General features: G+C 45.5%; 2 protein-coding genes across 2 annotated transcripts in view; both read right to left on the minus strand.

Moving 5' to 3' along the window:
• LOC117443640 (NLR family CARD domain-containing protein 3-like) lies at positions 1 to 27,611 on the minus strand. The gene is given in 14 exon segments (XM_071202630.1): positions 1 to 420; positions 423 to 664; positions 791 to 837; positions 1,253 to 1,429; positions 1,630 to 1,803; positions 3,200 to 3,373; positions 3,455 to 5,258; positions 5,395 to 5,623; positions 6,172 to 6,250; positions 6,436 to 6,540; positions 9,596 to 9,709; positions 19,732 to 19,845; positions 19,933 to 20,034; positions 27,600 to 27,611. Coding segments are annotated over 13 exon segments (3,648 nt in total). The 5' UTR covers positions 20,001 to 20,034; positions 27,600 to 27,611; the 3' UTR covers positions 1 to 99.
• Positions 26,423 to 27,661, minus strand: part of LOC139433570 (uncharacterized) — a 39,904-nt gene continuing 38,665 nt past the window's right edge. The window contains exon 4 of the mRNA XM_071202631.1: positions 26,423 to 26,622. Within this exon, the coding sequence (XP_071058732.1) occupies positions 26,423 to 26,622 (200 nt within the window). The remainder of the gene's footprint in view (positions 26,623 to 27,661) is intronic.

Consider the following 27,661-nt stretch of genomic DNA (forward strand, 5'->3'; position numbering starts at 1 on the left):
ATCAGGTTGGTCCTAACTAACATCAGCTGTGATCCTGTACAGACTGAACTCTCTGGGCAGCAGGGAGGAAGTCTCTGGAACAGGAGGAGACTCTTCCTCCTACAGAGGACACAGAGACACTGAGGAACCAGAGCTTAACCCAAACCCAAAGCCAGCGTAGAGAGGTTCAGTGAATGTGGTTCTGGAGGTGTGGAGGTGGATCAGTCTGTCAGAGGAGACTCTGTAGAAGGAGAGAGAGCCAGCAGGATGATCCAGATACACTGCTACTCTACCAGAGGAGGAGGAGGAGGAGGAGGAGGAGGAGGAGGAGGAGGAGGAGGTGATCTGTGTTACTGTCTTATTGTGCCAGACATAGTAACCATCATCAGAGCAGCTCAGACTCCAGGACTGATCATTCCTTCCAAACACACAGTCCTCACTCTCCCTCCTCTCCTGCTGATTCCTCTGTAAGTCACTGATATATAAACCCCTCCTCTCCTCTCGACCTCCCAGTAGCAGCGACCAGTCAGAGCTTCTCTGCACATCAGCTGAGGCCAGCCATCAAACCTCTCTGGATGATCAGGATATGGCTGCTCCTCTCTCACACGTGTCACCTTCCTGTTGTCCTCAGACAGTTTGAGTTCTCTCTGTGCTGTGTTTGTGTCGAGTGAGAGTTCACAGGAATCTGAGGAGAGGAACAGCAGCAGTTATTCATCTATCAGCTCTTCATTTATTGACTCTTTGAGGATGAAGGTTACATTTGAAGATGGAGGCTGCTTTGTTTTCATGAATCAAATTAAACCCCACTCACACTTCCTCAGACCGGGTCTCAGCCATCGGACTCCAGCAGGCTCCATCCTGAAAGAGGGGGGGGGGGTCAGAGCAGCATGGAGACATGGACATCACATCACTCTCACACTCAGAGCTTTGTTATTCACAGATGAACCTACATGTTCACATTGAGTACCTGTTATTAATCAGACTATATTATTTTAGGTTAGTGCGTTAGTCAAACATCTTATTAGCCGATAATTTAAGCTATTATTAATTAATTAATTAACTTCAATTATTATTCATCAGAAAATAAGATATGAAGAATGTATCAGTGTTAGTGTCAGTTAGTCGATGACGTCTACTCAGCATCTCCTAGCACAGTGGTTCTCAACTGGTCAGGCCTCGGGACCCACTTTTTTCCTTTGTCAATAAATCGCGACCCGACATTATTTAAAAGGCTATTTTGAAATATTATTTATTACATATATATTCTCCATACCTGAGAGTGTCCAGTCTCCAGAGAGGATCCTCCAGTCCAGCAGACAGCAGCTTCTCTCCTGAGTCTCCTGGATGATTGTAGCTCAGGTCCAGCTCTCTCAGATGGGAGGAGGGGTTGGAGCTCAGAGCTGAAGCCAGAGAAACAGAGCCTTCCTCTGAGACCAGACAGCCTGACAGACTGCACACACACACAGAAACAAAAATACGACACCATTTATTCTTCTGATAATTGAAGAGTTTTTTACTCACAAGAGTGAGTAAAAAAACATAAAGAAATGTTTATGGAAGCAGATGCAACTAACGGATATGAGTTTAGCCATTATTAATGTAAATCATAATTTCACTGGCTATCAGTTGAACGTGTTGATGAACTCTGACCTGAGAGTCTCCAGAGTGCAGTGAGGACTCTCCAGTCCAGCAGACAGCAGCTTCACTCCTGAATCCTGCAGGTCGTTGTTACTCAGGTCCAGCTCTCTCAGACTAGAGGACTGGGAGCTGAGGACTGAGGACAGAGCTTCACAGCTTCTCTCTGACAGCTTACAGCCACTCAGTCTGAGGAGACACAAATACAAATTAACAGCTCAGCATTTACTCCTTTTTACAAATTTAAAAACTAAATATTAAAACTATGTTATCATAAATACGAGGACACCTCCATTATTTGAACTGACGGCAAATATTTTGCATAAATGGTGGATTGAAAGCCAATGTTAAAAATGTGTCAAAAGTAGAAAGGGAGAAAGGTGTGTAGATTTGCACCTGAACAGTGGCGACTAGTCATTAGGGACAGCCCCACCTAGTGTCAGCAGAAAGTATTACAAATAATGATTACAAAAAAATGCAAAAAAAAAATTAAAAAATATATTAAATATATTTTAAGATCATGTTTAATCATCTGATTCGTCTCATTGGTGTTTTAGTCTGTGTTCTTCTAATTAGTGTCTACAGCGTGTGCCTATTGAGCTGTTTAGAGCCATGTGGGACAAAACCCGATCCTGCCCCTCCCTCTCACCGTCTAAGTGAACAGTGACTATAAAAACTACACTGCGCATGCTCAGAATATTTTCCCATTTAATGTGTGTGGCAAGAAAATAATGCCCATAGGGGCACTGAGCTGCCATCCCCACCATACGTCATCTCACATCACTCAGAGCTGATTGGCTGTAAGTACGTGTGCCGCGAAAAGTGTGGTGTGTGAAGAGGAGACGAGAGAGCTGCAGTGAGGCGTCCTAAAACCCGGAGGTAAGCTGTGCATGGCTTCCCTCGACCTAAAAGCAACGAGATTTCTCCATAGGATTTTAGAAAATAGCTCCAAATAAGGTCTGTGGGAAACGTAGCTGTTAGATAAATGCACGTTTTGTTCAGCCGGATAATATCCACATGTCTACCCTACTTTTATCATTTTCCAATCATAAATCTATCGATTAGATTTATGATAGACTTTTGAAACTACAAGAACATAAGGAGGACTTTTACAAAAAAGTAATAGAGATGTTTGTCCAGAAGGATAGGCAAATGGACTTCATCTTCAAGTCAAGGTAAGACTGCAATTTTATTGAAAATGGGATCTTACTAAGAGAGAACAATTTAATATTTAAATGATAAAATTACATGTTTTGGGTATCCTTCTGTTGAACTGTCTGTTTAAAAGTAATTGAAGCATCAGACTAAAAAAGCTTTTGAAAATAATATTATATTTTGATTTAGGTCAAAATATAATATTTGTAAACCTGAAGAGTCAGTGCCTCAGCAGCCATGAACCTCACTGCAGAAGCTTATATATAGACATCTACGTTTTTTGTGCCCCACCACTTTTGTACATATAGAAACGCCACTGCACCTGAACACAACAGCAAAGAATAATTTAACTGGTTTAAAAATAGTTTATTTACTGTAGTAAGTTAAATACTTCCAAAAATGGAAGCTCAACATATTGATGAACTCTGACCTGAGAGTCTCCAGAGTGCAGTGAGGACTCTCCAGTCCAGCAGACAGCAGCTTCACTCCTGAATCCTGCAGGTCGTTGTTACTCAGGTCCAGCTCTCTCAGACTAGAGGACTGGGAGCTGAGGACTGAGGACAGAGCTGCACAGCTTCTCTCTGACAGATCACAGCCACTCAGTCTGATAAAGAGAAAACAAGCAATATGTTAAAATAATGAACTGAATATGTAAATCATGATATATGAATGTTTCTGTACTCACAGAGCCTTCCTGGAGGCTTTGACCACTGGCAGCAGCCTCAGAAGAGCCTCCTCTGAAGCAGAGTATTTCTTCAGGTCAAACACGTCCAGATCTTCTTCAGATGACAGTAAGATGAAGACCAGAGCTGACCACCGAGCAGGAGACAGACTATCTGTGGAGAGACTTCCTGATCTCAGGGACTGTTGGATCTGCTCCACTAGAGAACGATCATTCAGTTCATTCAGACAGTGGAACAGGTTGATGCTTCTCTCTGGAGACAGATCCTCTTCAATCTTCTTCTTTATGTACTGGACTGTTTTCTTGTTGGTCTCTGAGCTACTTCCTGTTTCTGTCAGCAGACCACGTAGGAGTTTCTGATTGGTCTGCAGTGAAAGACCCAGGAGGAAGCGGAGGAACAAGTCCAGGTGTCCGTTTGGACTCAGTAAGGCCTGGTCCACAGCACTCTGGTAGAGATGTGTTAGTTCAGGTTTGGGTCTGAAGAGTTTAAGCAGCCTGGAGGTTGCTGGTTCATCTGACAGCAGGTTGACTCCAGAGCTGATGAAGGTCAGATGGACATGAAGAGCAGCCAGAAACTCCTGAACGCTCAGATGGACGAAGCAGAACACCTTGTCCTGGTACAGTCCTCTCTCCTCTCTGAAGACCTGTGTGAACACTCCTGAGTACACTGAGGCTGCTCTGATATCGATGCCACACTCTGTCAGGTCGGACTCATAGAAGATCAGGTTGCCTTTCTGCAGCTGCTCAAAAGCCAGTTTCCCCAGAGCCTCCATCATCTTCCTGCTCTCTGGACTCCAGTGTGGATCCGTCTCAGCTCCTCCATCAAACTTGATGTTCTTCACTTTGGACTGAACCACCAGGAAGTGGATGTACATCTCAGTCAGGGTCTTGGGCAGCTGTCCTCCCTCTCTGGTTTTCAACACCTCCTCCAGAACTGAAGCAGAGATCCAGCAGAAGACTGGGATGTGGCACATGATGTGGAGGCTTCGTGAGGTCTTGATGTGGGAGATGATGGTGCCGGCCTGCTCCTGGTCTCTGAATCTCTTCCTGAAGTACTCCTCCTTCTGTGGGTCAGTGAACCCTCGGACCTCTGTCACCATGTCCACACACTCAGGAGGGATCTGATTGGCTGCTGCAGGTCGTGTGGTTATCCAGAGGCGAGCCGAGGGAAGCAGCTTCCCCCTGATGAGGTTTGTCAGCAGCACATCCACTGAGGTGGACTCTGTGACATCAGTCAGGACCTCAGTGTTGAGGAAGTCCAGAGGAAGTCGACACTCATCCAGACCGTCAAAGATGAACACGACCGGGAACTGATCGAACCTGCAGATTCCTGCGTCTCTGGTTTCAGAGAAGAAGTGATGAACGAGTTCCACCAAGCTGTACTTGTTCTCTCTCACCACGTTCAGCTCTCTGAAGGTGAATGGAAATATGAACTGGATGTCCTGGTTGGCTTTGCCTTCAGCCCAGTCCAGAGTGAACTTCTGTGTTAAGACTGTTTTCCCAATGCCAGCCACGCCCTTTGTCAGCACTGCTCTGATTGGTGCATCTCTTCCAGGTGAGGCTTTAAAGAGGTCTTCTTGTCTGATGGTTGTTTCTGGTCTGTCTGGTTTCCTGGATGCTGTTTCAATCTGTCTGACCTCATGTTCAGCATTGACCTCTGCAGACCCCCCCTCTGTGATGTAGAGCTCTGTGTAGATCTGGTTCAGAAGGGTTGGGTTTCCTGCTTTAGCAATGCCCTCAAACACACACTGGAACCTCTCCTTCAGGTTAGACTTCAGTTCACGCTGACACGCTCCAGAACGACTTCCTGAATGAACACACAACAAAGCAGATCAATAACAATGAATCCTTCAAGAATGAGTATCTCAGTATAATTTGTTCCATCTCTTGAAACATTGTCAACATTTATCCAGCTTGTTAAATCTCTATAGAAACCCTCTTACTGCTCTGCAGACGCTCAGCCAGCTCCTCCTGCTTCATGCTCCTCAGGAAGTGCAGTGAGATGTTCAGAAATGCCTCTCTGCTGCTCCTCCTCTGCTCTTCATCCTCACCGTCCAACACCTCCTCATCCTCCCTCTGGCTCTCTAAGCATTCTGGGTAATCTGAACTCAGAGCCTTCTGGAACTTCTTCAGCTCGTTCTTCACAAAAGTGACGATGTGGTCCTCCAGCAGCTGGAACAGAATACATGAACAACACAATCAAACTAAGAACTTAATCAGATCCATGTTGGACAGACTGAGAATCTACGAAGGATGAAACAGAATCTGATTACGTTATTTGGAAAAAAGCACAATCAATGCACCTGAAGCAGAAATGTTTTCGACCCAAGGTTTCTCTTTGTTACATGGTGGGGAAGGGGAGCCATGGTTGGCAGCAATAGCTCAGTCCATTGGGACCTTGTTTGGGAATCAAAGTCGCAGTTCAAGCCACCAAATAAGGAGTGCAGAATGTTCACAGAGACAGCTTGCCTCTTGGGCACTGCCTAGACACCCTTGAGCAAAGCACCACCCCAACACTCCTAAACCAAATAGAAAAAAGAACAATATATTGGACGTCTTGGCCACCGACAGCTCAGTGGTTGCCGGTGGTTCAAGTATGCTGGTTCAACTCCAGAGGCCGCTAAAGATTCAAGCTCATCCCCTCTGTCTTGATCTACACAGTGCACCATAGAAATGATCAAACAGAACAGACGTAGAGCAGCTGTAGTTCATGTACAGACCATAAATGTGGAGTCCAGCTGAGTCTGATGCTGCTGGGCAGACTGACCTCTGGGAACCTCTGAGCTCTGCTGGTCCTCTCTGTGAGGAATCATGAAGACACAACTCACATTATGTTGCAACAGACTTTTCATACAGAGACACACAGAGCAGATAGTAATATATGTCAGGATACATCATCATCAAACCCAGATGCTAACAACACTGATTAAAGACCAATTCTGAAACAAGCTCTCCAGTTTCTATGAACAGTTTAAAATACTTACAACGGGTCATAAGAACATTTGAAGTCAATCATACGAGCATTAGACCCGTCGCTCTTCAGGGACACACAGCTGGGTCCAGGAGACGCTTCTCTCTGCTGCTTGGAGCTAATAGAAAGACAACAATGTACAGAAGCAACAAGATTATATCTCTGCTTTCAGTGTTTTCGACAGGTAAAGACCCTTGATCTCACAACTAGTCCCGAGATCTCTGCAACTGAACCCTAGCCACTGCAGCTCCCTCCCAGATATCTGCAGTCGTGCCTGAAACTCCAACTAATACCTAAATCCCTGCAGCAATTACGATGACCTCTCTGCAAACATTGGCTCCTTTAAAAAAAACATTACTATAAAAACACCTCGTCATTGAGTTAATATTAACAGAGCAGAAATAATCATCCTCTCTATCAGAGCACTTTGACCAACGAGGCCTCAATAAATATGAAATAGGAGCCTTCGTAAGATGAGAGAGGTATCAACGTTATGAGTCAATGTTCAGGAGAAAAAGTAGGCAAACAAGTCTACCTGCTATGGTATAGAAGGCTTCTTTTATCGAGCCTGTCCGACACGTTTGTTAGACTATATAACCAGCACAGCCCCTAGTCACACACAGTCACACACAGTCACACACACACACACACACACACACACACACACACACACACACACACACACACACACACACACACACACACACACACACACACACACACACACACACACACACACACACACACACACACACACACACACACACACACACACACACACACACACACACACACACACACACACACACACACACACACACACACACACACACACACACACACACACACACACACACACACACACACACACACACACACAACTGTGTAATATATACCTGGCTGCTAAATCCTAAGAACTGTTACAGGATGTGTATTTTTTGTAATTATATAACTTTTTATTTTTTATTAGATCATAACTTAGTACTTTTTTTCTAATGCATGTCACATATTTAACATATGTAACATTAAGCTGTCTTTTTTCCTGCTGTATACGCACATGTCCCCTCCATGGGACTATTAAAGGCATTCTGATTCTGATTGAACAACCTCCGGTGTCCTCTATGTGGCGCTAAAGGAGAAGTGCTTAACCTCTTGAGCCCCAATGCCTCCGCCGGTGTGCAAGTTTAACTGGTTTTTGGATTAACTTGTGCACAGGGGTTAAATTGGGCTGGGGCTGTCCGGAGCTCAGCCCCGGCACATCGGACGATGCTCTGACGTCATCACCCTCGCTCATTTGGGAAGGTGTCTGAATCCTGGGTAAACTTTGTTTAAATAGTCTGATACCTAGCACTGTATCAACCCCTGGGAATCTTCAAGGTTATATAAATGTTTTTTTATTTATTTAATTATCACACGATTTAAAAAACAAACAGTATACACAATATGCATAATAAACATAATAAAAACATGATTAGCGGGGGCCATATTAGCCGTCTAACTTGTACGGTGCACCGGGAAAAAAAGGTTGAGTCCACGGCCCCTACCCCCACATCAGGAGTATCAACCGGCCCTGAAGAAGAGGTATCGCTGCTCTGTGAAAATGGAGAAATTGTATCCAAAAATAGTGTCTCTTAAGACAGGTAGAGTCCCCTGACAACTCCCCTCACATTCCTCCAGAGTCAGAAAAAGTCTGAGTTAACTTTTTGGAGAACCATGAAAACGGGCCAAAAGTGGTAAAATGTATCCGAAAATAGTGCATCATAATGCAGGTAGAGTCCAATCAAACTCCCCTTACATTCCTCCAGAGACCAGTTCAAAAACTTAAAGTTTGGTAAGAACCATACTGGGGGGTCTCCAGGCAACAATTGTATCCGAGCCAAAGCACTCATGTAGCGGGCACATTCCTCCATGATGTGAAACAGCCGGTTTTTTTCTGAGTCCTCTCAAAAACTGGGTTTCCGATTTCGTTCGGATGGTAGCTTGAAAAACATGAATGCATTTTTTTGACGGAGGAGGGGAGGTCTCCATTCCCCTCTCCGTTGTAAAATGCAACGGGGGAGTGGAAAAGTGTCCGGGGCTTCCGCCCGAAGCGCCGAAGACTTGAGCTTTTTGGAGCCCCTCCTCCGTTGGCACTGTCGTTTTTTCGAGAATTTTTTTAAACTTCATTTTTGATTATTTTAAGATATAATTGACCGTTTTCTTTACTTTTTTCGACTTTCCACGGGTGGGGGCGCATAGCAGGCCGCCTATGAGCTCCCAAATTCGGCCTGGAACCTCCGGGAATTGTGGACTAAGCTCCATAAACTGACAAAGTCACAGAGAAATGTCACTTTAATAGCCCAAAATAGTAAAAGGTACAATTGTGCTCCTAATTACCCGGAATTTGATTTATATAGCCCCATGATAGTGAATAAAAATCATTTTCATTGAAAAAAGTGTTAAAACCCCTGATTAATATGTTTGTAATGCTGGCAGCAGGTTCACTGCTGTTAGCAGGGTCTCACACTCAAGGCACCTAGGCAGAGCTCCAGGGTGATGCACAAGGCTTTCATACCCAGCAATAAGTGTTTGATAGCTGGGGAAAAGTGCTGTGAATACAGGGAGAGAGCAGCCAGAGATAAGCAGGCTGTGAGAGCCACAGAGCACACCCAGAGATCTCCTTGCAGCGCATGGCTCTTGCACCCAGACTGCACCCAGAGAACAGGCTGCTTCACAGCACTTTACAAGCCAGGAAAAGTGATTGAATCTTGGGTATACATGTTTTAAATAGTCTGATACCTCCAGGGCGCATCACCACATTTTACAAGCCAGGAAAAGTGATTGAATCCGGGGTATACATGTTTTAAATCATCACAAATCTTGGGATGAAGATGGACCCTGAACTCAAGCTGGACAGCCAGATCAAGGCAGTTGTTAAAAACAGCTTCTTCCACCTCAGGCAGCTAGCCAAAATAAAGCCTTTTTTAAATAGTGACCTCTTTGAAACGGTAATCCATGCCTTCGTCACCTCCCGCTTGGATTATTGTAATGCACTATATATGGGGATAAGTGCACCCTCCCTTGATCGCCTGCAGATGGTGCAAAATGCAGCATCACGGCTACTAACTAGCACACGCAAATACGAGCACATTTCCCCCATTTTATCTATTCTATTAACCGTTTTCAATACTTACACCGGGTCATAAGAACAGCTTCCTTCTTTGAAGTCAATCATACGAGCATTAGACCCGTCGCTCTTCAGGGACACACAGCTGGGTCCAGGAGACGCTTCTCTCTGCTGCTTGGAGCTAATAGAAAGACAACAATGTACAGAAGCAACAAGATTATATCTCTGCTTTCAGTGTTTTCGACAGGTAAAGACCCTTGATCTCACAACTAGTCCCGAGATCTCTGCAACTGAACCCTAGCCACTGCAGCTCCCTCCCAGATATCTGCAGTCGTGCCTGAAACTCCAACTAATACCTAAATCCCTGCAGCAACTACGAAGACCTCTCTGCAAACATTGGCTCCTTTAAAAAAAACATTACTATAAAAACACCTCGTCATTGAGTTAATATTAACAGAGCAGAAATAATCATCCTCTCTATCAGAGCACTTTGACCAACGAGGCCTCAATAAATATGAAATAGGAGCCTTCGTAAGATGAGAGAGGTATCAACGTTATGAGTCAATGTTCAGGAGAAAAAGTAGGAAAACAAGTCTTCCTGCTATGGTATAGAAGGCTTCTTTTATCTCCACACACACACACACACACACACACACACACACACACACACACACACACACACACACACACACACACACACACACACACACACACACACACACACACACACACACACACACACACACACACACACACACACACACACACACACACACACACACACACACACACACACACACACACACACACACACACACACACACACACACACACACACACACACTTATAATTGTGTAATATATACCTGGCTGCTAAATCCTAAGAACTGTTACAGGATGTGTATTTTTTGTAATTATATAACTTTTTATTTTTTATTAGATCATAACTTAGTACTTTTTTTCTAATGCATGTCACATATTTAACATATGTAACATTAAGCTGTGTTTTTTCCTGCTGTATACGCACATGTCCCCTCCATGGGACTATTAAAGGCATTCTGATTCTGATTGAACAACCTCCGGTGTCCTCTATGTGGCGCTAAAGAAGAAGTGCTTAACCTCTTGAGCCCCAATGCCTCCGCCGGTGTGCAAGTTTAACTGGTTTTTGGATTAACTTGTGATATACTTGTGCACAGGGGTTAAATTGGGCTGGGGCTGTCCGGAGCTCAGCCCCGGCACATAAGACGATGCTCTGACATCATCACCCTCGCTCATTTGGGAAGGTGTCTGAATCCTGGGTAAACTTTGTTTAAATAGTCTGATACCTAGCACTGTATCAACCCCTGGGAATCTTCAAGGTTATATAAATGTTTTTTTATTTATTTAATTATCACACGATTTAAAAAACAAACAGTATACACAATATGCATAATAAACATAATAAAAACATGATTAGCGGGGGCCCGGGGGCCATATTAGCCTTCTAACTTGTACGGTGCACCGGGAAAAAAAGGTTGAGTCCACGGCCCCTACCCCCACATCAGGAGTATCAACCGGCCCTGAAGAAGAGGTATCGCTGCTCTGTGAAAATGGAGAAATTGTATCCCAAAATAGTGTCTCTTAAGACAGGTAGAGTCCCCTGACAACTCCCCTCACATTCCTCCAGAGTCAGAAAAAGTCTGAGTTAACTTTTTGGAGAACCATGAAAACGGGCCGAAAGTATCCGAAAATAGTGCATCATAGTGCGGGTAAAGTCCCCTGACAACTCCCCTCACATTCCTCCAGAGTCAAAAAAAGTCTGAGTTAACTTTTTGGAGAATCATGAAAACGGGCCAAAAGTGGTAAAATGTATCCAAAAATAGTGCATCATAATGGAGGTAGAGTCCAATCAAACTCCCCTTACATTCCTCCAGAGACCAGTTCAAAAACTTAAAGTTTGGTAAGAACCATACTGGGGGGTCTCCAGGCAACAATTGTATCCGAGCCAAAGCACTCATGTAGCGGGCACATTCCTCCATGATGTGAAACAGCCGGTTTTTTTCTGAGTCCTCTCAAAAACTGGGTTTCCGATTTCGTTCGGATGGTAGCTTGAAAAACATGAATGCATTTTTTTGACGGAGGAGGGGAGGTCTCGATTCCCCTCTCCGTTGTAAAATGCAAAGGGGGAGTGGAAAAGTGTCCGGGGCTTCCGCCCGAAGCGCTGAAGACTTGAGCTTTTTGGAGCCCCTCCTCCGTTGGCACTGTCGTTTTTTCGAGAATTTTTTTAAACTTCATTTTTGATTATTTTAAGATATAATTGACCGTTTTCTTTACTTTTTTCGGCTTTCCACGGGTGGGGGCGCATAGCAGGCCGCCTATGAGCTCCCAAATTCGGCCTGGAACCTCCGGGAATTGTGGACTAAGCTCCATAAACTGACAAAGTCACAGAGAAATGTCACTTTAATAGCCCAAAATAGTAAAAGGTACAATTGTGCTCCTAATTACCCGGAATTTGATTTATATAGCCCCATGATAGTGAATAAAAATCATTTTCATTGAAAAAAGTGTTAAAACCCCTGATTAATATGTTTGTAATGCTGGCAGCAGGTTCACTGCTGTTAGCAGGGTCTCACACTCAAGGCACCTAGGCAGAGCTCCAGGGTGATGCACAAGGCTTTCATACCCAGCAATAAGAGTTTGATAGCTGGGGAAAAGTGCTGTGAATACAGGGAGAGAGCAGCCAGAGATAAGCGGGCTGTGAGAGCCACAGAGCACACCCAGAGATCTCCTTGCAGCGCATGGCTCTTGCTCCCAGACTGCACCCAGAGAACAGGCTGCTTCACAGCACTTTACAACTACTTTAGGACTACAGACCTCCAGCATGTATCCCTCACATGGGCACTCTGCTTATTTTACACCTCCAGGAGAGTGACCAGTAATTGCACCTCTCTGTGGCCCCTCAAAGAGCCCCAAAGGACGGACTAATGACCTCTAGCATGTGTCCCTGACATGGACACCTCCATAACCTTGCACACCGTGAGTCCCCGGGCCCCCGGACTTAAGCACTCCCCCACGGACTAAACCCAGATGATCACACCCTACAGAAGCTCATGCTCCTGGTAACCCTTTAAATAGTCTGATACTACCAGGGCTCATCACTGCACTTTACAAGCCATAAATAATGTTTAAATGGTTGGGAGAAGTGTTTTTAAATGTCTGGAAGAGAGTTTTAGCCTGTCATTTTTGCACCATATGATTTAACCTCTCCTGGAAATGCACATAATATGTCCATTTCCAGGAGAGGTTCAATGTAAAATCATATCGTGCAAAATGACAGGCTAAAACCTAGGAATAAGTGTTTGAAAGGCGGGGAAATGGGCGCATCACCGCATTTTACAAGCCAGGGAAGGTGTCTGAATCCTGGGTAAACTTTGTTTAAATAGTCTGATACCTGGGAATCTTCAAGGTTATATAAATGTTTTTTTATTTATTTAATTATCACACGATTTAAAAAACAAACAGTATACACAATATGCATAATAAACATAATAAAAACATGATTAGCGGGGGCCATATTAGCCGTCTAACTTGTACGGTGCACCGGGAAAAAAAGGTTGAGTCCACGGCCCCTACCCCCACATCAGGAGTATCAACCGGCCCTGAAGAAGAGGTATCGCTGCTCTGTGAAAATGGAGAAATTGTATCCCAAAATAGTGTCTCTTAAGACAGGTAGAGTCCCCTGACAACTCCCCTCACATTCCTCCAGAGTCAGAAAAATTCTGAGTTAACTTTTTGGAGAACCATGAAAATGGGCCAAAAGTATCCGAAAATAGTGCATCATAGTGCGGGTAAAGTCCCCTGACAACTCCCCTCACATTCCTCCAGAGTCAGAAAAAGTCTGAGTTCACTTTTTGGAGAACCATGAAAACGGGCCAAAAGTATCCGAAAATAGTGCATCATGGTGCGGGTAAAGTCCCCTGACAACTCCCCTCACATTCCTCCAGAGTGAGAAAAAGTCTGAGTTAACTTTTTGGAGAACCATGAAAACGGGCCGAAAGTATCTGAAAATAGTGCATCATGGTGCGGGTAAAGTCCCCTGACAACTCCCCTCACATTCCTCCAGAGTCAGAAAAAGTCTGAGTTAACTTTTTGGAGAACCATGAAAACGGGCCAAAAGTATCCGAAAATAGTGCATCATAGTGCGGTTAAAGTCCCCTGACAACTCCCCTCACATTCCTCCAGAGTCAGAAAAAGTCTGAGTTAACTTTTTGGAGAACCATGAAAACGGGCCGAAAGTGGTAAAATGTATCCGAAAACAGTGCATCATAATGCAGGTAGAGTCCAATCAAACTCCCCTTACATTCCTCCAGAGACCAGTTCAAAAACGTAAAGTTTGGTAAGAACCATACTGGGGGGTCTCCAGGCAACAATTGTATCCGAGCCAAAGCACTCATGTAGCGGGCACATTCCTCCATGATGTGAAACAGCCGGTTTTTTTCTGAGTCCTCTCAAAAACTGGGTTTCCGATTTCGTTCGGATGGTAGCTTGAAAAACATGAATGCATTTTTTTGACGGAGGAGGGGAGGTCTCGATTCCCCTCTCCGTTGTAAAATGCAACGGGGGAGTGGAAAAGTGTCCGGGGCTTCCGCCCGAAGCGCCGAAGACTTGAGCTTTTTGGAGCCCCTCCTCCGTTGGCACTGTCGTTTTTTCGAGAATTTTTTTTAACTTCGTTTTGATTATTTTAAGATATAATTGACCGTTTTCTTTACTTTTTTCGGCTTTCCACGGTTGGGGGTGCATGGCAGGCCGCCTATGAGCTCCCAAATTCGGCCTGGAACCTCTGGGAATTGTGGACTAAGCTCCATAAACTGACAAAGTCACCGAGAAATGTCACTTTAATAGCCCAAAATAGTAAAAGGTACAATTGTGCTCCTAATTACCCGGAATTTGATTTATATAGCCCCATGTTAGTGAATAAAAATCATTTTCATTGAAAAAAGTGTTAAAACCCCTGATTAATATGTTTGTAATGCTGGCAGCAGGTTCACTGCTGTTAGCAGGGTCTCACACTCAAGGCACCTAGGCAGAGCTCCAGGGTGATGCACAAGGCTTTCATACCCAGCAATAAGTGTTTGATAGCTGGGGAAAAGTGCTGTGAATACAGGGAGAGAGCAGCCAGAGATAAGCAGGCTGTGAGAGCCACAGAGCACACCCAGAGATCTCCTTGCAGCGCATGGCTCTTGCACCCAGACTGCACCCAGAGAACAGGCTGCTTCACAGCACTTTACAAGCCAGGAAAAGTGATTGAATCCTGGGTATACATGTTTTAAATAGTCTGATACCTCCAGGGCGCATGACCACATTTTACAAGCCAGGAAAAGTGATTGAATCCGGGGTATACATGTTTTAAATCATCACAAATCTTGGGATGAAGATGGACCCTGAACTCAAGCTGGACAGCCAGATCAAGGCAGTTGTTAAAAACAGCTTCTTCCACCTCAGGCAGCTAGCCAAAATAAAGCCTTTTTTAAATAGTGACCTCTTTGAAACGGTAATCCATGCCTTCGTCACCTCCCGCTTGGATTATTGTAATGCACTATATATGGGGATAAGTGCATCCTCCCTTGCTCGCCTGCAGATGGTGCAAAATGCAGCAGCACGGCTACTAACTTTCACACGCAAATACGAGCACATTTCCCCCATTTTATCTTGCTCCACTGGCTGCCCGTTCATTCGAGGATTCATTTTAAAACTCTTTTATTTACTTTGCCCGTTCTTTCGAGGATTCATTTTAAAACTCTTTTATTTACTTTTAAAGCCCTCAATGGCCTGGCCCGCCCTACCTCTCTGAGCTGTTACACAGCTACACGCCCACTCGCACTCTCAGGTCAGCTGATCAGTTGCTCCTGAGGGTGCCAAAAACAAAGTCTAAGCGCAGAGGGGACCGTGCTTTCTCTGCTGCCGCCCCTAAACTGTGGAACGACCTGCTCATCACACAGGCTCCCACACTGTCTGCTTTTAAATCCAGTCTTAAAACCCACCTCTTCTCCTCAGCATTCAGAAACAAGTAGATTGTTGCTTTTATTTGCTTTCAGTGGTCTATTGTTTTTATTATATGGCTGTTATTTATTTTTTAATTATTACGTTTATTCTGGTTTGTTTTGTGTTTGTATCTTGTATTTTAAATGTATTTATATTATGTTGTGTGAGCTTATCTCTCTGTACAGCACTTTGGTCTGAAGGTTTTAAAGTGCTATATAAATAAAGTTGGATTGGATTAAATAGTCTGATACCTCCAGGGCGCATCACCACATTTCACAAGCCAGGGAAGGTGCCTGAATCCTGGGTAAACATTGTTTAATTGTTGGCACATTTTCATTCAAATCTCACATCAGTAATATCACTCGGTCTGCCTATTTCCATCGACGCAACATCAACCGCCTCCGCCCGTCCCTTAACCCTAAGACCACCGCCATTCTTGTTCACTTCAATCAAATCAAGTTTTATTTATAAACGATTTTTGGTCGAGCCAAAGTGCTGTACATATAATAACTTCCCGCATCGACTACTGCAACTCCCTTCTCTTTGGTCTCCCTCTAAAATCCATCCACAGACTTCAATTGGTTCAGAACTCTGCCGCCCGCATCATCACCAGAACCCCCTCCATTAACCACATCACTCCTGTTCTTCAGCAGCTTCACTGGCTCCCCGTCAAATCCCATATCGTTTTTAAGATTCTGCTCCTCGCCTTTAAGGCCATCCATAACCTCACTCCTCTGTACCTCTCCGACCTCCTGCACATCAACACGCCCATCCGCACTCTCAGGTCTTCTGCTTCCCTCAACCTCACTGAACCCCCCTTCCGTTTAACCACCATGGGGTCTAGAGCCTTCAGCTGCTCTGCACCCCGCCTCTGGAACTCCCTCCTGTTAGAGAATATTTCTTCCTTATTCCTAAGTGTCAAAGAATATTTCTTCCTTACTCCCAATATATTTAACCTTATTGCCTGTTGACGTTAATAACAAATCCTGTTCGTGACGCCAGCTTTAAGGAATGTGCTCCAGCACTTAGTCTCAAGTGTTATGGCCTGATAGGGGAGTTTACGACTGTGGGAACACTGGCTTTCTAAGCTCCACAGATGTGAGAGACATCTCCTGTGTCTCCAGATGTTTACGCCCATCCCCAATATGTGGATTTGACTCTCTGTAAAACTAGTTAAAAGGTCTACCAAGATGCGAGGCTGGTCAGAATTGACATGACAACCCACCCGTGCAGTCAGAACCTTTTGCTGCTGTGACTTGTGATGTGAATTCTCTGGCCGTATCCTTGTAATAAACGACCAGTGTTTGACATAAAAGCTCCAACTCTCCTCGTGTCTCTCTGAGGCCTGAGTCTCCATTGCTGCAGAAGTTTCCCTTACACCTCCCACCTGACATCCGCAACACTGACTCTCTCCCCATTTTCAAATCACGCCTCAAAACATATCTCTTCACACTCGCATATCCACCCTGATCATTATCCATCACACATCCTCTGTTTTTATTTATTTGGTTGATTTATATACTGCATTGTCTTGTTTATGTTTCTTATGCTGGTGTTATCTATTGTGTATCTTGTTTTGTATGTGTTTGTATGGCAACCTTGAGAGCCTTGAAAGGCGCCTATATAAAATAAATGAATTATTATTATTAATCAGTGGCTATGCAGTAACAGTGTTATTTGACTCCGGATCACAAGTAAGCCTCATTGATAGGTCCTGGAAGAAGACATGCATCTCATATCAACCAGTACGGCCACTGGCCGAACTCCTTGAACCAGATGAAACCCTTGATCTGTTTGCTGCAAATGGACAAGAAATCCCATATGATGGCTGGGTGGGGATGACAGTCAACCTAGCAGGACATTAAAATCCAAACCTCACAATACAGGTCCCCTTCCTAATCAGTGAACTTCCCCCCTCCCTCAACCTCTACTAGGCTCAAATGTTCTCAGAGAGATGATAAATGGACAGGTGTCCTCTACTAATGAGCTTGACATGGTTATCAGCCTCTTACGCAGAGCACTCGGCGTGGAAGAAGAACAGGCAATGGCTATGGTTGATTATATTCAGGTCCAAGAGACACCAAGCCACAGCATGGCCACAATCAGAGTAGGTAAAGATGACATATGTATTCCAGCAGGAAAGACAATGCATCTAAGGTACAGAGTACCGCCTAGCTTTGACACATCTGACCCAGTTGTCCTATATGAACCTTCAGAAGAGAACACAACTCTAGAACAGCTGAGTGTTGGAGAAGGCCTCTTAGAGATCAGTAAAAGCAAATGGCCACTTATCGCAGTGCCAATTTCCAATCATACAAAGCATGAAGTCTCCATATGCTGCACCTGTTGTGTGTGTGAGAAAGAAAGATGGGTCATTGCGCCTGTGCATTGATTACCGACTGCTTAACAAGAAGACGGTGCCAGACAAACATCTGCTTCCCCGCATTCAGGACCTGATTGACTGGCTTGGAGGCTACAGCTGGTTTAACCATTCTAGACCAGGGCAAGGCATATCACCAGGGCTTTATTGCCGAGGGTTCCAGGCACCTGACTGCCTTCACGACCCTGAGGTCTATATGAATGGGTCAGAATGCCCTTTTCTTATCAAACGCACCAGCAGCCTTTCAAAGAAGCATGGAGGAAATGCTCGAGGAGCTCAGGGATGAGTGTTGCATCGCTTATCTAGACGATGTCCTCTGCTTCTCTAAGTCTTTTGAAGAACATGTTGAGAGGAGAAGTTGCATGGGTGGCAGCCCTGAACATCTCATCAACAAACACACACAGAACCTTTTCCAGTATTCGACCACAATGAAATACGCGGGACTTTGGACAAATCGACCAGGAAAATCTCAAGAGAGTGGAGCAGGCTGTACTTGGAAAATGGCCTCGTGTATAGGAAGACGCTTGGTCGCAAAAAGCTAGTCTTCCCGACTACCTATAGACAGACAGCCCTCACTCACCTGCACGACAATATGGAGCATGTTGGTATAGAGAGAGTCTTGAGCTTGCAAGAGAAAGATTGTATTGGCCTTTTATGAAAAGGGATATTGAAGAGTACATAACCAGGAAATGTCATTGTATAAAGCAGAAGAAGCCAGCTTTACATGACAGAGCGCCCATGGGCGGCCTAACATCAAGCTCACCTCTTGAACTTGTCTGTATTGACTTTCTCCACCTTGAGACCAGCCGTGGAGGGTACGAGTACATTCTGGTGCTTGTCGACCACTTCACCAGGTTTGCCCAAGCATACTCCACAAGAAACAAGGCAGGCAAGATGGCTGCTGACAAAATATTCAATGACTTTGTCCCTCGGTTTGGATATCGAGCTAAACCCCACCATGATCAGGGAAGGGAGCTTGAAAAGGAGCTTTTCAGAGCCCTCAGACAGTTTTCCGGTGTGAACCACTCCAGGACCTGCTGAGAGGTTTCATCGAACCCTGTTGCAAATGCTCCGAACACTGGGCGAGAAAGAGAGAGAGGGCAGTGATATCACTCATCCTTGACTCTCACTTCGAAGTGCCACGCACCAACATGAAATTAATCAGTGAATGTAATCTTTGTTTAAGGTTTAACAATTACATTTAATTTGATCAAGAGCTGTTTCATTGTTCAATAGAGCACCAGGTGAAGAGCAAAACACCACACAGCATTTACACATTTTAGAAATGAGAATCAAAAGCTGCTGCAAATACAGGGAAACATTGACCTCCAACTGACGAGGAGCAAAGGCAAACACAGGTATGTGTTCACTCAGAGCTGATCTGAAGCTGGAGTAGACGTCCACACAGTGGAGTTTCCCTCCCTTTGGACGCACGCTGCAGGATTACAGAACTCCAGCTTTACTAATGTTCATAAGGGAATAAATAAAGGTAACTCAGATGAGAAACACTGAAGGTAAACATGACCCTTATTTCTTTATCTAAAGAAACCTTCATCAGATTCAGAAACAGGTTTATTGCCAAGTTGGTTCACACAGACGAGGAGCTTGTCACGGTGTTTAGGTGCTGAAAGCTTTAAAACCTGATACGCCTTATAAATGCTCAAAGCTGCTTTTATTAGAAAGGAACCAGAGAAGTGTCTCACCAAGAACATTCAACAGAGCCACACTTTCTTAGCTGGGTCAATAACACCTGAAAGCAGAGCAGCAGGTACCATGAAGGGGTTACCAACTTCCAATCCTCACCTTTGACCAACAGAGGGTCGTCCATCTTTGAAGCAAATAGGTTTGTCCATAGACCAGTCACTCTTCATGGACACACAGCTGGGTCCAGGTCCAGGTCCATGCTGCTGCTCTGGGCTTCAACACAAACACACACAGAGCTTTGAGTGTGAGTAATGCCTGCTGAGCTCTGGAGAAGAGGACAGTCAGAGGTCTTCATCTCACCTCTGAGCTTTGGTGAGGCGTTCAGGGTCCCCACTCAGAGCGGGTTCAGTGTCCTCACAGGGATTCATAGCAGGGCTCACACCTTCACACACACACAACCACCTGCTGGAGAACCACACATTATCTCATCAGGACACACAGAGAGTTCTCACACAGTAACACAGTTCAAACAGTCAACAGAGGAAACGTAGTGTGTGGAATGTGAAGCAGAAGTTTGTTAGGATGAAAATAATTAAAGCTGCAAGCAGCGATCATCGGGCCCTCGCACATCCACGCTGGTTGCACGTCCAGAATCCCTGTCCACTCAGCAGCGCCATGACAGCTGGAGACCGGCCGCAAGGATGAACATCACGCATTGCATGGAGGTGACATTTTGTCTTGCACAACCTCCGGTGTCCTCTACGTGGCGCTAAAGAAGAAGTGCTTAACAAACAGTATCTTTCTCTTTCTCACGTGTAGACCACACATCGTAATCTTCATGGAAATCTGATGATGTTCGTAACATGAGGCTGACTTCCTCTAGCCAGTAGGTGGCGCTATGACTCATCTGTAAAAGTCTTAGTCTGGGACTCTGATCGACCAGAAGGAATTGGGAGCAGGTTGGTGACTTTACTCTCAAGTTATAACCACGTATAACAAGCTTTGAATCACTTTTGAAGTGTGTGGTCATGAGAAGGTGCTGACCAAATTTGAAGTCGCCCGGATTATATCTCTAGGAGGAGTTTGTTAAAGTATGGGGCATGACAAATTGCCAAAATAGACACTTAAAATCACTAAATTCAAAATGTCTGGCTTATTGTTGGTCTAAGACAATAGCAACGGTAGACTTATTTTAAAGTCTACCTGTGATACACATGCTTGCCACGTTTCGTACATCTAGGTGTAACAGAGCAAGGGCTGCTTGGTTAAAGTTGTGTAGGGGGCGCTATTGAGCCACTTGGCCCCACGGAAACACAATACCAATGTGAGTTAACTCGGATCATCACTGTTAACGTGTGTGCCAAGTTGTGTGTGTGTATCCCTCAGCCAGGAAACATTACATTACATTACATTGCATTTAGCTGACGCTTTTATCCAAAGCGACTTACAATAAGTACATTCGACCAGGAAGACACAACCTTGAGGAAAACAGAATCATATAAGAAACATAACTTCATGTTTGATGGAAGGAGTAGCATCAGAGGAAGCTCCACCAGATGGAGCTGATGGAGGATTCCACTGCTGCACCCTGACTCTCTGCTTCAGTTCAGCTTGTAGGTACTTTAGTTCACTTCATTACCTGCTATATACTTATACACAGGGGCGGATCTACGGGGGGCAAGGGGGGGCAGCTGCCCCCCCACTGTAGAGCCTTGCCCCCCCAGCTGTCCCCCTAACTTTTGTTTCCCTAAAACTGTACTAAAACAAACCTACACTATTTCCACAAGCTTCTCAAGCAACGAAACAAGCTTTACATTAGTTAAAAGTGAATCATTTTAAATATCATTTTAGGCCCGTTAAAAACGCAGCTATGGCCCTGCATTAAACTGCGGAGCGGCGTTCACACAGACCACGGCTCACACCGCTGCAGAGAGGGAGCGAGCTGTCCCAGCACCTATGGATCAGCTCCCCTGGGAGCATTTCCCCTTCCACTAGTTTTGTTTTTACTAAGGACGAGAGCTTCCATCCATCCATCCATCCATCTTCTCCCGCTTATCCGTGGTCGGGTCGCGGGGGTAGCAGTTCCAGCAGAGAGCCCCAAACTTTCTTTTCCCTGGCGACATCAACCAGCTCTGACTGGGGGATCCCAAGGCGCTCCCAGGCCAGCGAAGAGATATAATCCCTCCACCTGGTCCTAGGTCTACCCCTTGGTCTCTTCCCAGCTGGACGTGCCTGGAACACCTCCCTAGGGAGGCGCCCAGGTGGCATCCTAACTAGGTGCCCGAACCACCTCAACTGGCTTCTTTCGACGCGAAGGAGGAGCGGCTCAACTCCGAGTCCCTCCCTGATGACCGAACTTCTCACCTTATCCCTAAGGGAGACACCAGCCACCCGGCGGAGGAAACCCATCTCGGCCGCTTGTATCCGCGATCTCGTTCTTTCGGTCATGACCCATCCTTCATGACCATAGGTGAGGGTAGGAACGAAAATGGCCCGGTAGACAGAGAGCTTTGCCTTCTGACTCAGCTCCCTTTTCGTCACAACGGTGCGGTAAAGCGACTGCAATACCGCTCCCGCTGCTCCGATTCTCCGGCCCATCTCACGCTCCATTGTTCCCTCACTCGAGAACAAGACCCCGAGATACTTGAACTCCTTCACTTGGGGTAAGGACTCATTCCCTACTTGGAGTGGACAGTCCATCGGTTTCCTGCTGAGAACCATGGCCTCAGATTTGGAGGTGCTGATCCTCATCCCAGCCGCTTCACACTCGGTTGCGAACCGATCCAGTGAGTGCTGAAGGTCGCAGACCGATGAAGCCATCAGAACCACATCATCTGCAAAAAGCAGTGGTGCAATCCTTACTCCACCGAACTGCAGACCCCCCCCCCCCACGACTACGCCTCGAAATCCGATCCATGTATATTACAAACAGGATTGGTGACAAAGCGCAGCCCTGGCGGAGGCCAACCCTCACCGGAAATGGGTCCGACTTACTGCCGAGGACCCGGACACAGCTCTCGCTTTGGGAGTACAGAGATTGGATGGCCCTGAGTAGATACCCCCTCGCCCCATACTCCCGCAGCACCTCCCACAGTAACTCCCTGGGAACCCGGTCATACGCCTTCTCCAAGTCTACAAAACACATGTAGACCGGATAAGCGTACTCCCAGGCCCCCTCCAGGATCCTTGCGAGAGTAAAAAGCTGATCCGTCGTTCCACGACCAGGACGGAATCCGCATTGTTCCTCCTCAATCTGAGGTTCGACAATCGGCCTGACCCTGCTTTCAAGTACCTTGGAGTAAACTTTCCCGGGGAGGCTGAGTAGTGTGATGCCTCTGTAATTGGCACACACCCTCTGATCCCCCTTTTTGAAAAGGGGGACCACCACCCCGGTCTGCCACTCCTTCGGCACTGTTTCCGACTTCCACGCAACGTTGATGAGACGTGTCAACCATGACAGTCCCTCAACACCCAGAGCCTTCAGCATTTCCGGGCGGATCTCATCCACCCCCGGGGCTTTGCCACTGTGGAGTTGTTTAACGACCTCAGTGACCTCCCACCGGGAGATTGGTGTTGATCCCCCGTCATACTCCAGCTCTGCCTCTAACATAGAGGGCGGAGTTGTCGGGTTCAGGAGTTCCTCAAAGTGTTCCTTCCAACGCCCCAACACTCCATCAGTTGAGGTCAACAACGTCCCATCCTTACTGTACACAGCTTGGATGGTTCCCTGCTTCCCCCTCCTGAGGTGTCGGACAGTTTTCCAGAACAACTTTGGTGCCGCCCGAAAGTCCTTCTCCATGTCTTCTCCGAACTTCTCCCACACCCGCTGCTTTGCCTCGGCCACGGATGAGGCTGCTGCCCTTCGGGCCTGTCGGTACCTTGCAACTGCCTCGGGAGTCCCCCGGGATAACAAATCCCTGAAGGCCTCCTTCTTCAGTCGGACGGCTTCCCTGACCACCGGTGTCCACCAGGAGGTTCGAGGGTTACCGCCCCTTGAGGCACCTAGGACCTTGAGACCACAGCTCCCCACCGCGGCTTCGGCAATAGAGGCTTTGAACACCGACCACTCTGGTTCAATGTCCCCAACCTCCACAGGAATGCCCGAAAAGCTCCGCCGGAGGTGTGAGTTGAAGGCCTCCTGAACTTGGGCCTCCTCCAGACGTTCCCAGTTCACCCGAACTACACGTTTGGGCTTACCAGGTCTATCCAGAGGCTTCCCCCGCCACTCGACCCAACTCACCACCAGATGGTGATCAGTTGACAACTCCGCCCCTCTCTTTACCCGAGTGTCCAAAACATACGGCCTCAGGTCCGATGATACGATAACGAAATCGATCATGGACCTTCTGCCTAGGGTGCTCTGGTACCACGTACACTTATGAGCATCCTTATGTTCGAACATGGTGTTTGTTATGGCCAATCCATGACTAGCACAGAAGTCCAGTAACAAACCACCACTCCGGTTCAGATCAGGGGGGCCGTTCCTCCCAATCACGCCCCTCCAAGTGTCTCCATCATTGCCCACATGTGCGTTGAAGTCTCCCAGCAAGACTAAGGAGTCCCCTTCAGGAGCCCCATACAGGACTCTTTCCAGGGTCTCCAAGAAGGCCGAATACTCTGAACTGCTGTTGGGTGCATAAGCACACACAACAGTCAGAGTTTTCCCCCCCATAACCCGCAGGCGTAGGGAGGCGACCCTCTCGTCCACTGGGGTAAACTCCAACAACGAAGCACCTAACCGGGGACTTGTGAGTATCCCCACACCCGCCCGGCGCCTCACACCTTGAGCAACTCCGGAGAAGAATAGAGTCCAACCCCTATCCAGAAGTAAGGTTCCAGAGCCGACGCTGTGCGTAGAGGTGAGCCCAACCAGATCCAACTGGTACCGGACGAGAGCTTGAAACTAAATATTAATAAAACGCTGCCGTTTGAATCGATAGCGTTTAACAGATGGGCGCTGTTTGGGGCGTTACGTAACAAAATACTACGCAGACAGCGTCAGCTGGGAGATCGATCACTTTGCTAAACTACGCGGTAGCCTGCTATTAAATCCACGTAAACTACACATCACAGCCAGGAGGCGAGATCAATGAAACCAGGATACATCCTTTACCGTAAAAACTGGATCCAAACACAGCCTGTGTGCGCTGGATCAATACTTTATGATGTTATATTTATGATATGCTACATATTAGCTACCTACATGGCACTAACGTGTAAAGTTATACAAGCATTTGTACCAGTGCTTTTCACAAGTAGACTCTTGCAGGCCAGAGTATAGGAGTGATTCAACAACAACAAAAATACATATGAGAAGTGATCAGGATGAACAGAAAGAGGAAAAGGAAAAGAGAGATGAAGAGACCAGGAGGGTCAGGGCAGGAGGAAGAGGAGGAGATGAAGACATTAGTGAAGAAGAAGAAATATATGTGAGGAATAAAGATGAAGTGTCAGAAAGAGGGACAGAGGCAGGGATCAGGAGGCAGAGGAGACTCCAGCTGGACCACATGGTATGTTTTTATTCTCCTTACATATTCCATCACAGCAGCTCAATCTAGCAGCTCTTAGTATTGACAAATATTGATTGAAATGTGTTGCTGCACGGGTCACCTGTAGCTCTCTGAAGAGATGGGTGATGCCATGTGTGTACTTAATTATAATTAAGTACTTACAGTATGCAGAATTCTGAGTATTCTCTGAATCGGGTGCCTTTTGGGTCTTTATATCTTTGAAAAATGAAACCAAAATGTTTGGTCATAACATCTGGTAGTGGACTCCTTACATGTTCCCACCTCAGGCACAACATATAAATAATTACTAGGAATTTCCTTGAAAAAATGTAACGGTGAAGTTTTTGACAAAAAGTAGCCATGATACCTTGTTTAGCTAAGATATGGCACCACATGGAAATCAAGGACATAAACTATTGTTTATTGTGTAATAAACAATTATTTACTATTATTAATTCATATAACAGAGTTGAAATTTTGAGCTTGTCAATCTTAATCTGAAAATACAAAAACTGAAATATAGGTAAGAGAAGAAACTGACACTTTTGTGATGTAATTCCCTCAATGCAGATCACACATGGACTGACCCTCCCTGCAGATCACACATGGACTGACCCTCCCTGCAGATCACACATGGACTGACCCTCCCTGCAGATCACACATGGACTGACCCTCCCTGCAGATCACACATGGACTGATCCATTATTTTAATAGGAGGGTAAATGGTATGGCGTGACGGGGTTGAAACAAACTGAGGGACAATATTGCAATTTCATAGATAATTCAAGTATTTTTTCAGAATTGATTTTTGATCAGTTAAAGTTGACAAGCATATGATTATATTAGCAGCAACATTTTGGGATAATTGGCCATTTTGATTTGTTTAATATTAAATGAATATGTAATAATGCTTAGTGAGGACATGCAAATATGTCTGTCTAATACTAAGACAACCAATTTTTAAAAACAAAATATATATATTTAGTTTTACATTGTAATGCGTGTTAGGGCATGAATTAACAATAAATAGGTTATATACAGTATAAAATACCACATACTGTCCGCCCTCCCATGCCACCCTGGTATGACCTCTTGCCCCCCCCATGTAAAATGTTCTAGAACCGCCACTGCTTATACCATTCTACATCTTAGAAGCTCCTCCTTCACCAGCTGTAACATTAAAGTGAGCAGGCAGAGTCATTCATAATTATTATTCAATAAAGTGACATATATTATTATGAACATGTGCAGAATGAGTACTTTTGTACTTTAAGTATATTTTGATGTTTAAACTTGTACTTCAGTGAAGTGTTGAATAGAGGATCTGAAACAGATTATTATCAGACTGTGGTTTCACTGATGTTTCTGAAACTAAAGATCTGAGTCCTTCGTCCTCCTCTGAGAGAAGCCAGAAACCAGCTGCAGTTCCTCAGAGTGACCACTGGAGGTCCTCCATTTACCTGTTCCCTGTTCAACTCCTCCTCCTCCTCCTCCTCCTCCTCCTCCTCCTCCTCCTCCTCCTCCTCCTCAAACCTGAAATCTAGTTTTCCGGCATTCCACTTCTGACTGAATTGAACACACCTTTTAACTATTTTGTTGACGTGTTTAGACTTGAGTTTTTGTCTCGACAGTAAACACTAAGAAACAAAATGGCTTCCGTCCTGCTCAGCTGGTGTTGAACACAGAACACCTGAAGGGAAGACTACAATAGATAAAGAGACTCACAGTTTCATCAGAAACTAAAACCTTAATGTGCTCTGTGAAAACAGAAAACTTAGAAATATGTTGAAAGCCTGTCAGCTAAAGTAGTGAAACAGTTCCCTTTAAATGAGAGTTTATAGAATATATTCTAATGCCATCAGATACAGATATTGGCTGAAAGTACATGTTGTAACTTTACACTCTAGTACAAGTACACTTCTTCATCATCAGGACACATGTAACAAGGTGAGAATACTGCATTAAGACGTTTGAACTTCACTGTTTAGACTTTAGATCAGAGTTCCTGAGGGGGGGTCAGGAGGGCGTGTTGATCGACCAATGAAACGCAGCCAGATCCCGTTTCTCAATGTCGAGTAAAGCTGCTGCAGAGCCACTATTTCAAGTATGCTACGTCATCGAGTGACGCCGAAGCACTGTTTAAATGCATGTTAAACAGTCACTCGATTACGTAGCATACTTGAAATAGTGGCTCTGCAGCAGCTTTACTCGACAGTGTCTCTCAGGTATTTCAGGAGCAAAGGCCCAGGTGAGCTCTCTGATGGCTGCTGGGTCCTAGTGCCCGCCTGATGCCTCCCCCTCCACATCAGTAGCCCTCCTGACAGACTGACCCCCATCAGCCTGAACTCCTCTTCCTCCTCACAGGGAACTCTTTAAACTAACCTGCACTCTCTCTCTCTGCTCTCACAGCTAGGAGGCCATCTTGTTTTCCAGCTTTAAACAATCACACGTTCATCAACTCAAGAGTTTCTGCGACCACAACAATCAACAACGTCAACCAATCACAGCTCTACTTACTGAACTGTTAGCCGTGAGCTTCATCAGTAGCAGCCTCGTCTGAGCTTCATCAACTTCAGCGT

This window comes from Pseudochaenichthys georgianus, unplaced genomic scaffold, assembly GCF_902827115.2.
Source record: "Pseudochaenichthys georgianus unplaced genomic scaffold, fPseGeo1.2 scaffold_646_arrow_ctg1, whole genome shotgun sequence".
NCBI lineage: Eukaryota > Metazoa > Chordata > Actinopteri > Perciformes > Channichthyidae > Pseudochaenichthys > Pseudochaenichthys georgianus.